We start from the raw sequence: 17,456 nt of genomic DNA on the forward strand, positions 1-17,456 counted from the left end.
TCTAATTTGAGAGCTTGTGTGAAGGTTCTAGCAGGGAGTCCAGCCACTCATATACCTTCCTCCTTTTTTTTTTTGTAAGAACAGAACTTTTATTAGGATATGAAGGACATAGGGAGGAGAATAGTTTGATAACGAGTGAACATCTCTTGAATACTTAAGAAGTTTTAAAATTTTATGCCTTAATATTCAACTGGAGGATTGATTTAATCCATTATTTCTGATCACATTACATTTTTGGGGACTGAGTGTAAAGGGCCAGTAGATGTCCTCTGAAGCCTCATGGGTACTAGGGTGTGGAGATGTGCAGTGGCTACATAAGTCATTTCTCTGGTTGTTGAGATATGGCTTGTTCCATGTGTGTCCTCTGGTACTGGGTGTGGCGTGACTTCCATGTCCACATTCCCAGCTGACACAGGGCTTCTCTACAGTGTGTGTCCTCTGATGCTGGGTGAGATTTGATTTCTGTGTAAAGCCCTGACCACACTCACTGCAGACATAGGGCTTCTCCAGTGTATCCTATGGTGCCGAGTGAGGTGCGCCTTTTATAGAAAGCCCTGACCCCACTCCCTGAACTTTCCTCTGGTACTTGGTGAGATCTAACTTCCATGTAAAGCCCACCCACACACCTTGAAGACATAGGGCTTCTCCCCTGTGTGTGTCCTTTGGTGCTGAGTGAGGTTTGACTTCTGCGTAAAGCCCCACCTACACTCCTTGCACACATAGATACCTTCCTTCTTCTATGGGGGAAGGTCATCCTCTTTGATGGAGTGTACAACTTTTAGTGAGGAAGTATTGGGGCACCTGCCTAGCCACCCAGATCAGTGGAATCAACGTTAGCAATCCATGGGGTAACACATGTTGCAACCACATCACCTCATATATCCAAAAGTTATTTGTGTTTGTGTGTGTGTGTGTGTGTGCGGGCACACACACATGCAAACATGTGCATGTAAGTCTAGAAAGTCAAATTTTTATTCCTCAATTTACACTTACAGTTGTCATTAAAATTCTTATGATTAAGATTTTTACTTAACATTACCACCAGAGATTAACTTCTTATATTCCTTTTTTACACAGCGAAACTATAGACATTTTGAACTGTGACTCTGATTTTTTAAAAAAAGCATTTATGGTAAAATGCCAACCCAATGAGTTTTAACCCAAGGGTAGATGGTGTCTAGGGGTTGTGGTGATTGCTTCTGTCTTAGCACAGATGTGTGCAGTATGTATGTACAGCTGGGTAGATATAATCCTGAATATAAAACACCCATAGTCTAGGACAACATAAATTATGGTCCAGAGTGGACTAATTCAATTCCATTTAACCCTTTTAAAAATTAACTTTTGTAATACAAACACATGAAGGAAAAATGGATGGCCACAGTGCCATAGACAGTGGTAGAAAATGCTGAGTGCTGGCACAGCCTAAGTATTTTGTCAGTCCACAGTAGAAGAGACTGTAGGCCATGCCTGTGTCTCAATGCATGGGACCCATGGCCATATTCTCTTACACCAGGAAGAACATAGACCTGCCTACCCCTTGATTTCAGACCGGTAAGACAGAGTTTTAGCTTCTGAAGAGCTTCAAAATAGTAAATTTGTATTGCCTTAAGCCATTGAGTTTGTGGTAATTTGTTACAGCAGCCAAAGGAAAGGAATACACAGATGAAAGCCAAGGATAATATAGATAACAGACACTAGATTTTATATGTTGTGTTGTCAGATTTCCTCACAACTTGATATTTACAAAAAACAAATATATTAACCAGAATGTTATAACTGCAGGGGAGAATTCAAATGTGATAATTCCTTAGAAAACCAACTCACAATCCTCCCCCAACAAAGAATACCAGAAAATTTACCCCTGAAAGGTGGAAGGGGAGGTAAAGGGGAAAGAGGAGATGAATGAAGAGGGAAGATGAATGAAGTTAGGAAAAGGGGAAGAACGCAGTCAATATTCATTGCATATCCTATGAAACTAGAAAATTGAGGGGAGGGGACGGGTTGGGAAGGATGGGGGAAATGGTGAAGATGCATTTTACATGTAAACTAGTTTGTTGAATGCTGACTTCTTTATACAACTACTTAAAGATAATAAACCAATTTAAAAAAGGATTCTTTGAAATGAAATAGTCTACTATTTCCTTCAGTTTTTGAGAAATTCCTAGAAGTGATGAAGGATCCTTAGAACAAACTCTGCACACATGATTAACCCGAGCTTTCTATGCAGGTGTTTTTTCCTTTCTAACATTCTTTTTTCCTTATAATGTTTGAATATTTTCATAATTATTCTGTATTGGTACATAAGAGATACTTGTAAAGGTCTTCCTACAGTGTTGACACCTCATTGGACAGACTTGAAAGTATTGTTTTTGCATTATTTCCTTGATTGAAAAATCAGGAGACTGTCTCATCTCAGAGGTTTTTCACTAGTGCAATAAAATAGCAAAAACTTTCAAAATAAATTTATGTAGGGAACTGGTAGCTCACAACTATAATCTTTGCTACTCAAGAGGCTGAGATCTCAGGACTGTAGTTCAAAGCTAGCCTGGGCAGTAAAGTCCTTGAGGATCTTATCTCCAATTAACCAGCAAAAAGCTGAAAGTAGAGCTGTGGCTTAAGTGATAGAGTGCTAGCTTTCAGCACAGAAGCTCAAGGACAGCCTTCAGGCCCTGAATTCAAGCCCCAGAACTGGCACGCACCCACACACGCACGCACGCACGCACGCACGCACGCACACACACACACACACACACTCACACACAATATTCATGACATCACCAGCAAGGTAGATGGAAAATGGAACCACTAGTGACTTATTGGGTAACTGCTGTTACAAAAAGGGTACTGGATGTTGGGCTGGTGACAGCTACAAGGCCATGTATGTGCTAGAAAGATTGGAAAAGCATCACACATCAAGAACTTAATTCGGCACCATATTAGGATATTGAGGATCCTGGATATCACCACTATTATGACCCATAACCAGAAACAAACCTGTCAATAAGCTACAGAATTTCTGAGCCTGGTGAGAGGTATTATTTATCTTCTCATTAATTTTGTCATAGAATAAATGTCTACCCATAATGCACTCTGTATGAAATGATGATGAAAGCTCACACTAATATAGGGATTTAACAATTCAGCAGGGCAGTATAGGTTGTGTGGAACTGATTCCTTACCCTTTTTTTTTTTTTGGTTGGTTGTGGGGCCTGAACTCTGGGCCTAGGCGCTGTCCCTCAGCTCTTTAGCTCAAGGCTAGCGCTCTACCACTTGAGCCACAGTGCCACTTCCGGCTTTTTCTGCCTATGTGGTGCTGAGGAATTGAACCTAGGGCCTCATGCATGCAAGGCAAGCACTCTACCACTGAACCACCTTCCCAGCCCCTCCTCACGCTTTCTTAAGATTGGCTTGGATCTGCAGCAAAGTTCAACGTCAATGATTTATTCTAATTAGATGAGGTTTAGTATAAACACACTAGGAATCAGGAAACTTGGATTGGGGTCCAAGCTGCACAATTTTGTGCACGACTATGTGTAGTCCTTAGTTATATAATCCATAGGACAATGGAACTCATAAGATGTTCATAAGAAAGCCTCCTTTAACAATACAACTTAGGGCTTGGTAAGGTTACATTAAAGTGGGTTGTTACCACCCCTAAATTTGCTAGTTGTGTGAACCCTAATTTCCTCTAAATGAGGATGACAAAGCCTATTTTTTCACTGAATTGGTATGAGAATTGACTTCAAGTAGGTTTGGAATACTGTATATTTCTTAGTAAAATACTGGTACGTAGGTATTGAAAATATACTTCATTCTCTTGGCTTCTACAAACAAATACAGAGCTGGATGGTATTGATGAATTCATCTACAATACATTTAAGCTCTAAAAGAAAAATCTTCTCATCAATGTCTGTCTCTAGCTGCTTGATATATTTGCTCCCCAGTATCTGCAAGAGTATATTCTAGTACCCAAATCCATAGATGCTCAGGTCTGTATATCAAATGATGCATATAATCATTATATATTCTCCTGTATACTTTAAGTTATCTCTAGATTTCATGCTCTGGGTAAAACAGAGTATTTTAAGTTGCTTTTGGAGATTACTGGTGTGGAACAGTAGAAAGTGCAGGGTATTTATGTATAAATATATAATACCTAATAAAATGTAAATTCAATGTAAATATTTGTTATTTGGTTTAGGGAATTAAGGCAGAAAAGAAGTATATTCATGTTCAGTACAGATGATAAGCATTGTAGACCTAAATAAGTAGCAGTCTGGGGTTGATTGAGTATATGGATGTAGAAATTGTAGATACCATGTGCTGATCATAGTTCTATGTTTTGCTCTTTTTCCACCTTTGAGTCTTTACTAAACCACAGTCCCAAGATGGACAGGAAAAGGGAGGAAGAGTATGGAGGACTTTTTAGACTAGGCAATAAGGAAAGGGTAAATTGCTATTCTCTCTCCTCAGTGGGGGTAACCGTATAATTTGCCATGGAAACTAGGATACTTCTAGAGTTTAAAACAATCTCACACAGGGATGTACGTCCTTTCTATCTGCCATGCTTACTTTTTGTAACCTTTGTCATTTTAAAGCTCCACCTGATGTCCTAATGAGGAACAAAATAAGATTTCTATCCAATCATTTTAAAATCCTCCTGTTCACACACCCCATTTTTTTTTTTTTTTTTTGGTTGTGAGGCTTGAACTCAGGGCCTGGGGTCTGACCCTGAGCTCTTTGGCTCAAGGCTAGTGCTCTACCACTTTGGAGCTACAGCATCACTTCTGGTTTTCTGGCGGTTAATTGGATATAAGAGTCTCATGGACTTCTCTGCCCAGGCTGGCTTCAAACCTCAATCCTCAGATCTCAGCTTCCTGAGTAGCTAAGATTACAGGGTTGAGCCACCAGCACCTGGCCTCCTGTGCTCTTTAAAGGCACACAAAAAGTTATTTTAAGTGGGAGTAATGCATATTAATTTTAATAGGCCTATAATATATATATATATATATATATATATATATATATATATATATATATATATATGATCACATATGTTTTGGTGTAGAATCAACTAATTGTTTTGTGAAAAAACAGTAATATTTTAGGTTTTGTGAGCCATTTAGTCTTAGTCACAGCTACAAAATTGCAAGTCTGCCTGTGTAATGTGAAAGCTTCTATAGACAGTATGTAAAAGAATAGGCATGGCTATGTTCCAATAAAACTTTATTTACAAAAAGACTGTGGGCTTGATTTATGCATGGGCAGCAGTGTGCTAACTCCTGTTTTCAAACAACACTTGTTAGACTTTTTGAAATCAGAAGACCAGAGAAACTGAAATTGACTCAGGATTTCTAGCCCACTTTACTAAGTAATGATGTAGTTTTAAAAAGCACTACCTCACATTCTAATTTCTTAGAATTTGAAATAATAAAAACATCCAAAGGCATAATTCAGAATCAATCAATCTACCTTTATAGGAAAAAAAACCCTCACCAAATTGTCTATTTTAAAAAACTTTTTCCTTAACTTGGTGACAACTGTGTTGGGAATATGCTCAGGGTAACAGCTGGGTATTTTGAGTTGCTTTTGTAGATGACTGGTATGGTATAGTAAAAAGTGTATGATCTCTCTCTCTCTCTCTCTCTCTCTCTCTCTCTCTCTATCTATCTATCTATCTATCTATCTATCTATCTATCTGAAGAAGGTTGGGAGAGAACTAAGAAGGGAGGGATAGCAGATAGCAGAACCTGAACATTTCTTTAGCAGGACAAAATTCCTATGGGAAAGTGTCCTTTGTGTAAAAATTGCTATGTGAAACAAGAACTCCAATACTGAGTAACTTGAGGACTCACCGGCTGCCATTGTGCAGGATACCAGGCTGGGGGGCAATTGAAACGGTTGCAAGCTTGTACTGTGTTGGGCTTGGGGTGGTGACACAGCTCATCAGCCAGGATTACCAATTCATTCATTTCTTTGGAAAGTAAGTGGGAGCAGAAGACATCTCTGGTCTGAAGGCCAACCCCACAGGTAAGACTACATGGACTCCACTTGCCAATTTCCCACCTGAGAAGAAATCAGAGAGAGAAGAGAGAGGAGAGAGAGAAAGAGAAAGAGAGAGAGGGAGAGAGGGAGAGAGGGAGAGAGGGAGAGAGGGAGAGAGGAAGAGAGGAAGAGAGGGAGAGAGTCAGGGAGATAGAGAGGAGGGGGAGAGAAAGAGAAGATTGTCTTAGTTCCTGTGCAGAGAATAATTTCCAGGAAATTGCTAATACCGTAAAAACTCCTAATTGGGAATGTGAGAAATTCTAGTTCTAGACTGGCTAGGAATTTTCTCCTAAGACAAGAATCTATCTTCCCCCTTCACGCTCTTAGAATTCACTTAAAATAAAGCAAATAAGGTGATAAAACAGGACAATTAATGTTTATCTACAGAATCACCAGTTCTTTTACAAGTACATTGATTTTGAAGGAACATGTAAACTTCACTAGCACAAGGGTGGATTGCTAGCTAGATGAGACACAGCTTGGGTATCATATACTGAATAGTGGCTAGAAAGCCTAAACTTGCTGCTAATTTTTCCAGTTTCCATTCTTAGCAAGACTGAAAAAATTGTGCTTGCTATTCACTGGCTTCAAAGTGAAAGGTCACTGGCTCCAACTTCCTTCAATACTTCCATCATAGCACAGAAATGTCTCTGTCTTATGTAGAAATATCATCGCTGCCTGGGACTGGATAATGTAACCGGAGTGGAGGCTGCTAAATAGATCAGTCTTCTTGAAGGGAAATAAGTGGAGTGAGTAGCTCATTATCTGGACATGGACGTCAAATACACAGATGAGTTGAGTGCATGAATTGGCCAGTTCTAAATGGCCACATCTTGAGAAGTATATTTATGGTGAGCCAAGGGCCTATAAAAAACAGCCCCACTACACTTCCCTGTTGATGCAGCCTTCAAAATGGGAGTGATAAGGACAAAGCTCAGTTGCCTGGGCTCTGACTCAGACATGTTTTCAATGGTAGTTCTGTTCACAGTCTAAGACACAAATGTTCTGCAAATAGGAATTAGCAAACAAACAAAAAACAACCCTCCCTCCTAACCATGGCAATACATCCTTTGGTAGCTAGGCTCATCTATCTTGTAGCCAGCCCTCAAAATTTGTTAACTTTTTTTTCCCTAATGATTTTCATTACTGTAAAACTGACTGTACATTCTCATCTTTCCCCCCTACTATTTTAACATGTAACTCTTCCTGGCCCATCTCTCCAAGTTCCTTTCATCTATACGATGATTAGTCATATTTGTAGCAATATCTATCCATCCATCTACCTTTTCTGTACTAGGGCTTGAACTCTAGGATACAGCTTGTTTATATGACTTGAGCCATGCCCATAGTCTGGCTGATTGGTGATGGTGCCTCACTGACTTTTCTGTCCAGGCTGCTCCTACCTGGGAACAGATCTCAGCTTGGTGAGTAGCTAGGATTACAGAGGGAGCCACTGGCTTCTGGGTTTCGTAGCTCCATCTTTATGTAAGATCTACCCCTAATTTGGAATACCTTTTGTCTTTTCCTTGTGCCTCAAAATTTCTTTTATTTCTACATATACTAACTTGATCCATATTCAAAGTATTACCTTCACATCCTCTTTAGACACCAATCATCACAATGGTGTTATAGTTTTACCTGTCAAGGGCTCTGCTAGAGTATATACCTCTGAAAGTAGGCCTGTGATAGAATTAGTTTGTTTGACTCTAAATGTCTATCATAGAATTTCTAGGTAGTTAATGTAGACAATAAATGAGTTTATCATAAATGAGCAAATAGATAAGGCCTGCCATCATAAGGGCTGAATAAACATATGATCCCATTTAATTATCTCCAGAAAGAGAAAGACTCCATTGATTTTTCTCATTTCATAGTTGAGGGAATCTGAGTATCCAAGAACCAAATTGCCTAAGAATCCCAAATTAATAAGCAGTGAATCTCGAATTCAAACCTGGCTACATTTGACTTTGAAGCTTTTGTCCTTCCTATGGTAGAAGTTATCTCAAGGAAATATTTTGAAAACTGTCCTATAATTATTCACAAAACTTTAAGTGCCTAGAAGTAGAAAGGACAGATTTAATATATTTCTTTGTGATCCTTATATGAATGTATATTAACTTTGCTTTTTGTGTCTTACATCTTTTGTTAGTAAAGAGATCAAATCAGTTTTAAATTATATGCATATATTCTCAAATTGCAACAATATATATGTGAAAATGTGATAAAATGTGTGTGATTTGCCACTCTAAGACCATGTAATAACATGCTGTGTTGTTTAACTGAATCTAAAGACTACAGATAGATGGAGATCCTGACATAGCTTTCTAACATATTTAAGGCAATCATTCATAATATTTGCTTTGACTACTGTACAGGAAAAGTATCTATGATATTAGTCTTAATATTACACAGGTCACTAACATACATATAAAACTAGATGCAGCACGATTAATTCTAAGCTTTAAAACAGTTTGAGGTTTTAAGGCATGTTCATACCTTCTTTGGTAACCCTTCCTTTTAAAGGAGGGGCTCTGAGTGTGGACTAGACTCTGAGGCTCGTTTCCAATGAGCAAGTGAAGTAGAAATGACATTACAGAACCTGCAAGGCTAGATCATATGGGATACAGTTTCTGTTTGATGCTTTTCTCTGACTGCTCCCTCAGGGCCATTGGGAGATGAGCCACTGGCATGAGAGCACTCCGTTTTAGGGAAAATTCACCTGTAGAAAAACTGCAGCTTCTCTTCCCAGTGGATTCTCTTCTTATTAACTTTCTCCTCCTGTGAAGAAGCTGCTTTGAAAGCACATCCTCCACACCCAGGATAGCCTTCAGGAATGAGCTTGGGACAGAACTAGCCTACCCAAATGATGCCAAACTCTTTTCTCTTTTGTGCTGTAGCTAGGGCTTGAATTCAGGTCTTCAAGCTCTTACTTGGCCTTATGCTCAAGGGTGGTGGTGCTCTTCTATTTGAGCCACATCTCTACTTTCAGCATTTTTGTTGGTTAATTGGAGATAAGAGTCTCATGGCCTTTTCTGCTCAGATTGGCTTCAAATTGTGATCCTCAGATCTTAGCCTCTTGAATAGCTAGGATTATAAGTATGAGACACCAGTGACCAACTAATTCCAAATTCTTTACTCATCCAAATGCTGAGAGTGAACAAGTATTGATCTCTATATGTTATTAGGATCAAGGGAAATGTGTGTGTGTGTGTGCCCATGCACGCATGAACTCACACACATGCGTGAACTAATCCTGGGGCTTGAACTCAGGGTTTAGGCACTGTTCCTGAGCTTCTTCTGCTCAAAGCTAATGCTTTACCGCTTGAGCGAAAGCTTCTACTCTGCTTTCCTTTGGTGGTTAACTGGAGATCAGAGTCTCATAACTTTCTTACCCAGGCTGGCTTTGAACCACAGTTTCCTGAATAGCAAGGACTATAGGCATGAGCCACTAGTGCCCAGTAAAGGAAATTTTTTATTCTGCAATATACAATATAAATATCTTCCCATCCCCATTATGCACATGTTCTTCCAGAGACATATTCAAAGCACTGTTTATGATAGCCCAGACAGGAAAACCCCACATCAAGGACTTATAAAACACTGTGATATATTCATATAATACTATATTAAAGGATGAGAATGATACTAAACTATAACAATGACAAAAACTTGGATGAGTGTTGAAAGATGAAATTGAATGAATGAAGTCACAACACCAAGATTCATGCTGTTTCTTTTCATTTATGTAAGCCCAACAACCTAAAGCAACCTGTGTTGTTAGAAGTCAGGATGCTGCTGTTGGTGGGAGTGTAAACTTGTTCAACCACTCTGGAAGAAGCTTGGAGGTTCCTCAGAAGACTACACATAGAGATTCCCTATGACCCAGCAATCCTATTTCTGGGCACTTACCTCAATGATAACAAACAAGGCCATACTGAAGTTATCAGCACAACCATGTTTATTGCAGTATTATTTATCATAGCTAAGATATGGAACCAACCCATATGCTCCTCATAGATGAATGGATCAAGACAATGTAGTGTGTGTGTGTGTGTGTGTGTGTGTGTGTGTGTGTGTGTTTGTGTGTGCATACATTAATATACAATTGAATTCTATGCCTCCATCAGAAAGAATGACACTGCCCCATTTCTTAGGAAATGGAAAGACTTGGAAAAATATCATATTAAGTGGAGTAAGCCAGGCCCAAAGAAACATAGGTGCCATGGTTTCCCTTATTTGCAATATTAATATATGTCTAGGATAATCTTTTTTTTTTTTGGTCCAGTAGTGGGGCCTGAACTCTGGGCCTGGGCACTGTCCCTCAGCTCTTCAGCTCAAGGCTAACACTCTACCACTTGAGCCACAGCGCCACTTCCGGCTTTTTTCTTTTTGCTTATGTGGTGCTGAGGAATCAAACCCAGGGTCTCATGCATGCAAGGCAAGCACTCTACCACTGAGCCACCTTCCCAGCCCATGTCTAAGATAATCTTATCAGATGAGCAGAAAAGCTCAAAAGCTATGTACATATGACCATATAAGATGATGCTAAGTGAAATGAGCCCCAAGATATGGACACAAGAGGTTTGTCTTTGTTGTTGTTGTTTTTAATGTACTATATGATTTTTTTATGTTTCTTTTGCATGTTCTTCCTCCTATGGTATATCCCTGTATTTGATTTTGGTTCCTTGCATCTTGGATACATATTTATCTAATTTGGGGAGGGGAAGGGGAATAACAAAACATTGAAACAAAGACACAGGATGTCCCATTGCAACAATGCTACTCACAAGACACTATGTTGGAAATGAACCTTACAACTTTGGGGGGTGGGGTGGGGAAGACAGGGGAGGGAAGGGATAGTGGGAGAAAAACAAAGGAGAGGGCAACAATGCCCAACAAGAAATGTACTCATTACCTTACTGATGTAACTGTAATCTCTCTGTATAGCATCTTTACAAGAAAATAAAATTAAAAAATACTATGTATCAACATGAAAAAAGAGGAGTCAGGATGCTGGTACCCACGGCTGAGTAGGAACTAGAAGAGGGATGTAATAGGAGGGTTCTGAAATGTTATATGGCTGTTGGTGCTGGATCTGGATCTATTTTGTAAAAAAACAGCAAAGTTGCAAAAGAAGAATTGGTGCCTCTGTTGGCTATATTGTTTTTAAAAATTCCCCCCCCCCCCCCCACTTATCTTTGAGATACTAAAATGTTGTGGGCATAAAACAGTCCAACAACCAACCCTATGCTGATGACTACTCTTGAGTCTCACAAGGAGCTGTGTACACAGTTAATGCTGTCCCAAAGTTACAGCTTGTCAGATGATAAGTTTTACACCCTTCCTCTCTCTGGCTCTTGCCCCGCCTCTACCTTTGGCAGAAATTCAGCCACTGGGACCTTGAAGCAAAGGCATTTTGGCAGCTCTGAGGCTGCTTGAACACTACTCAGAGAAACTCACATAACAGACCTATCTGCCTACCCTGATAAAAGTACATTATGCCTTCTCAAGGAAGGTCAGCAGAAGCTGTCTTGCATAGCTGATTCTGGGTCAAAAGTATTTTTTATCAACTTAGGCAACAAAAGGGAAAGCAGAGACTCTCCCCTGCTTCTCTCCTGCATACAGGCTACCATTGTAGGATATGAGCCTTGCTGGCAGCTGATATCCTTGTACCTTGTGTCTTTGGCTGTTTCTAGGAGAGAAGCTGCAGGCTGGTGGGAGCCGGCCAAGGGCAAGATTAGCTCTGGCTGGAAGCATGTGGGAACTGCCAGGGCTTCTCTGGGGCTCTGGGTCTGGCTTTGGCATGAGTTCAGTGCTGAGGCGGTTAGGAATTCTGGTCTGAGTATCAGAGAGTAAAGCCATTAGTATCTCTTCTCCCCCTTTGGTTGGGTAACTTTTGCTCATATTTTCATCTCCATTTCGATGGTTACTTCTTGGGGGGAAAATGCAGTAAAAATCTGTCATATTGATTGTCTCATGAATACTTTCCTCTGGGAATTCTTATAATCTGACTACCTCAATTCAGCTGTTAGCTTGGTGAAGATATGCCTGTTGTAGTTTCTTAATCATTCTAAGAGATAAGATGTAACTTTAGTCCCCAAGAACCCAGAATGTGGCTTTCAATGACATTGGGTCATTGCAGATGACCATATTGGAATCTACATGATGGACCCATTACTGACACTCATCTAGAACTCTTATTTAATGGAGGAGTTGGCTGGGTCCTTGATCCAACACGGGTGGTGTTTTTGCAAGAAGAGAGAGGAACACACAGGAGAATGCCCAGTGATGATGGAGACGTAACTTAGAACAACACAACTTTCAACTAGCAATGCCAAGGATTTTGGCCAACCCCAGAAGCTAGAAGATACAAGGACAGGTTTTTCCTTTCAGTTTCCAGAGGAAGCACGCCCTCCTGACACCTTGACTTTGGACTTGATTTTCACATCCAGAACAGTGAGCCAACACATTGCAGTTGTTTTAAACTTCACATTGGTACTTCATTACAGCAGCCCTAGGAAAGGGAATCAATGTAACCTCAGCAGCTCGCATGGTGCTTCAAACAGAGCAGATGATCAGTAAGTATGGGTGACTCAAGTGCAGTTGCATGTCCAATGAATTGTGTGTGCTCCTTTGGGCTAGTCACTTGGCTGGTCAACATCTCAGCTGCGCCCTCTAAGCAAATGCTCACTCCCAATGTCAAAGTTTCAAAAGCTCTGAAAATCGTAATCTTTTCTTCAGCATGGTGTAAACTTTTTTGGTGACAAAACTACACCTATGTTGCCGTGCTTTTGATAGCCTGCATCCTACTTTATGTAAACATTTATAAAGTATACTGCAGCATTTTAGCCTGCGGGAATATGGTCCTTTCCCCCAGAAACTGCTAGCATTGTTATATAATTTATGTCTTAGGCAACTAACATCTTTCTGAAGTGCAGAAAATTGTGAATTCATCTGTCCCCCACCCCCCCAGGTTTGACTAGAAGATTGAGGCCTTGTATAAGGAGAGTGGCAAAACTGCTGGCTCTGGCTTCTTTCAGCATCTAGGCGTTCAGCTTCATGTATGGGCCCTTGGCCAAGATGTTAGAGGACTCTGAGCACCATCACGTTCTTCTCCTATACTTCTTTCCTCTGAGCCCGTCTCCATACTTTTATCGCTTTTGTCAAAACCTGCTTGCATGTAAGATTCTGTGAGCTCACAGGTCATAGCAGTTGCCTTAATACCTTTTGGCTTGACTCTGCCCAATTCCACAGTAATTGACTGCTGACCAAGGCCAGGTAGGCAATGGAAGGTCACCTCCACCTTAGTGGCTGGAATTCATCTTCCAGCTCACTGCCAAGTATCCCTAGGTTGACCTGCCATTATAACTGGATTCAGTACGGTATCACTCTGAGTGACATTAGACTTCCTAATTCCCATTTTGTTTCTATGACAGGGCTGGAGCTCTGCCCAAAGCCTAGGCTAATGGATGGATGCTGTTACTATATCTGGATTTTGGGCTGAGAAGAACATCTTTATGCATATGCCATGAGTGCAGTCCTACTGGTACCACACCTATCACCAATAACAAAAGTCACACTAACATTTATACAGCATTTAGCCTGAGTTAGAGTTTGTGCTAGTTGTTTTTAGGCATATTATCTTGTACGAGCCTCTTCAAAGCTCTCTGATATTTAGCACCTACATTTTAACACCAAGTAGCTTGGCCCTAGAAAAATCAGATCACAGCCCAGTATGCCTGCCCTCAACTCGAGGGTTTTATGCCTGAGTGTCTCTGAGATTCCAATGTCACCTTGACTGTGCCTAAGTTCACCATGATTTGGATCCATAAGCACTGAGGTTGGAGCTGTTCCCTCTTATGGGGGCATCACAGTAGATTTGTCAGCTGTAGCCCTTCATTTTCCTACCTTCCTTCATTGAAGTCCCATAGTACTCAGAGTTAAGCTTGTCTAAGATGTGAGGTATATGTGTTTACTAATGATACTAATTCTGAAAAAAATGCTGTCAGCATTGCCATTTAACAGGGTGAGCTAACAGAGTATTTGAAACATTAAGTAATCTGTCCAATGTTATATAGCTGGTGAAGAGGAGAGTCAGAATCTAAACTTAGGTAGCCTGGCTCCTGCATGCCTGATTATTATGTCATATATAATAACCAGCAATTATCAGGCTGTAGTAATGAAACACAGCAGAAGCAAGAAGAGCTAAGTAGCTAGTGTGAGGGTCCCTAGTACTTAGAGACACAAATATCCTAGTACTACCCAAGGTCACGACCAGCTTTGCAACTGGATTTGAGTACAGTGGCTGGCAGTGGTCCTTGGTGGCTAAATGTTTGGCAAAGGCAGTGTGTGGTCTCCCCAAGAGACACTGTTTGTTTTCTTGTTCAAGTGACCTTCAGAGTTAATGTGAGCAATTAGAGGTATGGGGTGGCTGGCCCTTCTTAGCAGCCTGTGTTATCTATATGGAAGGAGGGATTTTGCATTTCTTTGGATAGGGTTCACTTGTGAGTTCTTCTATCTACTTTTTCAAGTGAAGGGAATGATCTTGGCCTTTCAGCATCTCATTATTGCTAGTGTAAAGGCATGTACTTTCTAATGGCATAATCTACCCACTCAAAACTATTATACTTGAAGAGCCTTCTCTTACCATGGCTTTTGTAGAAAGGTGGGTTTGCTTCTTTATTTAATAATTTAAAATAAAGTTTTAGATCCATTGTTTGGAAGATACATTAAAATGTTTGTTTAGAGGAGAACATCATCTTTATCAACTTGAGGGTTTTATGAGAAGTATTCATTAAAATTGTGTGTAACCATCCAAAATGTCATTGTTTGCCTACCATTTTAATCCTGTGCTTTAAAAAAGTCCCTCAAAGGTATGTGTTTCCCTTAGAAATGCCTCTGAGGTCAAGAGGTGGGCAGCAGTAATTAATGGGACACTACCAGGTGTATTCAATTGTAGAAAGTTTAAGGTAGGGGAAATGGACATTGTCTAGGATTCACCATTTTTAGCTTCTTGGACTCTTTTAATGGTTGCCAAGTTATCTCCTCATCCCCTCGTACCAAATATACCTACAGCCCACAGCTGCTAAAGTGTCAGTCTAAAGGGACATCTAGCCACTGTGCTTGCTTTTATTCAGAATCTCATTTGGATTCAGAGTTGAGCTGTCAGTGGAGACAGGAGCCAGTCTGGCCCAGGCTCAGCTGTGTGATTCAGAAGGTTCAAGAGCTGCATATCTGGAACTGAACTCTTAACTGGCTCTTTTCTCCTTCCTTCCTTCTTTCTCTTTGTAGGGGATGAACTGGAGCATGAGACTTGGTGAGGAGTGGCCCTTTGGCATGTGACAAGGGTTCAGCACTGGGCCAGGATATTTGGGAGTCAAACGTTCAGGGAGGACTAAAAAATACATAAACACCTGAAAAATAATGTGAGCCAGATTTGTTATTGGCACGGAGGGAAGATAAAAATATGCAGAATAGCCCTTGTAGAACTGGATTGATACTCAAAGCAGTGTGAACACATGATTCTTGAAAACAGATGCGTAGACATATAAATCAATAGACAAATGCATATCCAAACATACGTATGTTTACATAGTGATTCCTAGTTGCTTCCCATGAAGTAAAGTTGGGATGGGAACTTCTACCCTGCTCAGTTGCGAAGGCCCAGAGAAATGAGAAATGAACTGTGAAAGGTTATAGAGAGAAGAGACAGGATTAGAGTGTGGTTCATCTACCTTTAGCAGGTGGATTTGCTACCTTTCACATACAACCACAGTTTTAGGAAATGCCTTGAACAGGGCCTGAAAATAAACAAGTAAGAGATCAAAGGAGATGTTAGACATGAGAATAAAAATATATTTGAAGGCCAAAAGTAAACTGAGAGCATATATGATGAATAGCATCAAGAAAATCTGGGCTGTGTAGCGGAGGAGGTAGGAAGGAAAGGATGGTAGGGGAACAAGAAAGGAGGAGGCAACAATGCTGGACAAGAAATGTACTCATTACCTTGCTCATGTAACTGTAGCCCCTTTATACAGTATTTTCACAATAAAAAACTTAATTAAAAAAAGAAAATCTGGGCTGTCTATAAAACTGTAATCCACACAGCTCAGGAAAGAGAAGATAGAGCCAGGCTTTTCTTGGAAGTTAGTCTGCTTGACCTGTAGTTTAGGTTCTATGCAAATAGTTATAGCTAAGATTCCCAAACACCTGAGCTGGCATAGCATTCGCTACCACTTGAGAATGGCATAGCCAATGTGAATATTGCAAATTTGCCTCACTTTCTAAAAATAAAACACACAAATAAATGTTATCAACATTACAAATGACTCTTGCCAAGACTTTGTTACTATTTTAAAATTAATGACTAGCTTTTGGGAGTGTGTGTGTTGCTGGTATTTGGGTTTGAACTAAGGGTGTTATCCCTTAGCTTTTTTTTGCTCAAGGCTAGTGCTCTACCACTTGAGCCACAACTCCATTTCTGGCAGTGTGTGTGTGTGTGTGTGTGTGTGTGTGTAGATAATAGTATTATTAACTTTCCTGCCAGGGCTGGCTTCAAGCCCTGATCTTTAGATCTCTGTATCCTAAGTAGCTAAGATTACAGGAATAAGCCACTGTCACCTGACTAATGACTAGCCCTTAACAAAAAATGATACTTGTAGCATCTCATTACTAGCATGCCATTTGCCTCTTAACCTACTTCCTTCATGGAGAATGTCAAAGGGCAGAGCAGAATCAGGACTAGAGCCAATTATACAGTATTTCCAGACTTCTCTTACCTCCACCACTGTTCTCTAATGAGACTTCACTGTCCAAAAACATGCATCTGTCCCTTCACCTACACACAGCTTGATTTAATTAAAGCCTCTAAGCTCTGCTTTTCAGTCTTATAGGTGATAGTATATTAAAATAAGATAGAAAATCTTACTATCTCCCCATACAAATAATGAAATCCTGTCATTTGCAGCAATATGGATGAGGCTGGTGGACATTATGTTAAATAAAACAAATCAGACACAAAGACAAATACCATATGTTCTCACTTACATAGAAAGGCTAAATGAGTTGGTCTTATGGAAATAGAAAGGAGACTAGTGCTTACAAGAGGCTGGGAAAGTGGGAGGGAGAGAGAAATGGGAGACATGGCTAATGGGTAAAAGACTATAGTTGGATAAAAGTAAGGACTTCTAATATTCTATAGCACATATAATCGACAACAATGAATTGAATATTTCAAAATACCTAGTAAAGAGGATTTTATAAGTTCTGAATACAAAGAAAGGGTTAAATTTGAAGTGATTCTTATGACAATTACTCTGATCTGATCACTACATATGCTGTTCCCAACAAATTAGTGTAGGTACTAGTTCATTATAAACTAAAAATACAATTCCCACTGATGGTTATAA

At 40.0% G+C, this 17,456-nt stretch overlaps 1 protein-coding gene across 1 annotated transcript in view; it reads right to left on the minus strand.

The window, feature by feature from the left end:
• Positions 1 to 17,456, minus strand: part of Adamtsl1 (ADAMTS like 1) — a 391,483-nt gene that overhangs the window by 127,289 nt on the left and 246,738 nt on the right. Inside the window, exon 16 of the mRNA XM_042692956.1 lies at positions 5,859 to 6,069. Coding sequence (XP_042548890.1) covers positions 5,859 to 6,069 — 211 coding nt within the window. The remainder of the gene's footprint in view (positions 1 to 5,858; positions 6,070 to 17,456) is intronic.

This window comes from Dipodomys spectabilis, unplaced genomic scaffold (assembly GCF_019054845.1).
Source record: "Dipodomys spectabilis isolate Male_0828 unplaced genomic scaffold, ASM1905484v1 ptg000158l, whole genome shotgun sequence".
Lineage (NCBI taxonomy): Eukaryota > Metazoa > Chordata > Mammalia > Rodentia > Heteromyidae > Dipodomys > Dipodomys spectabilis.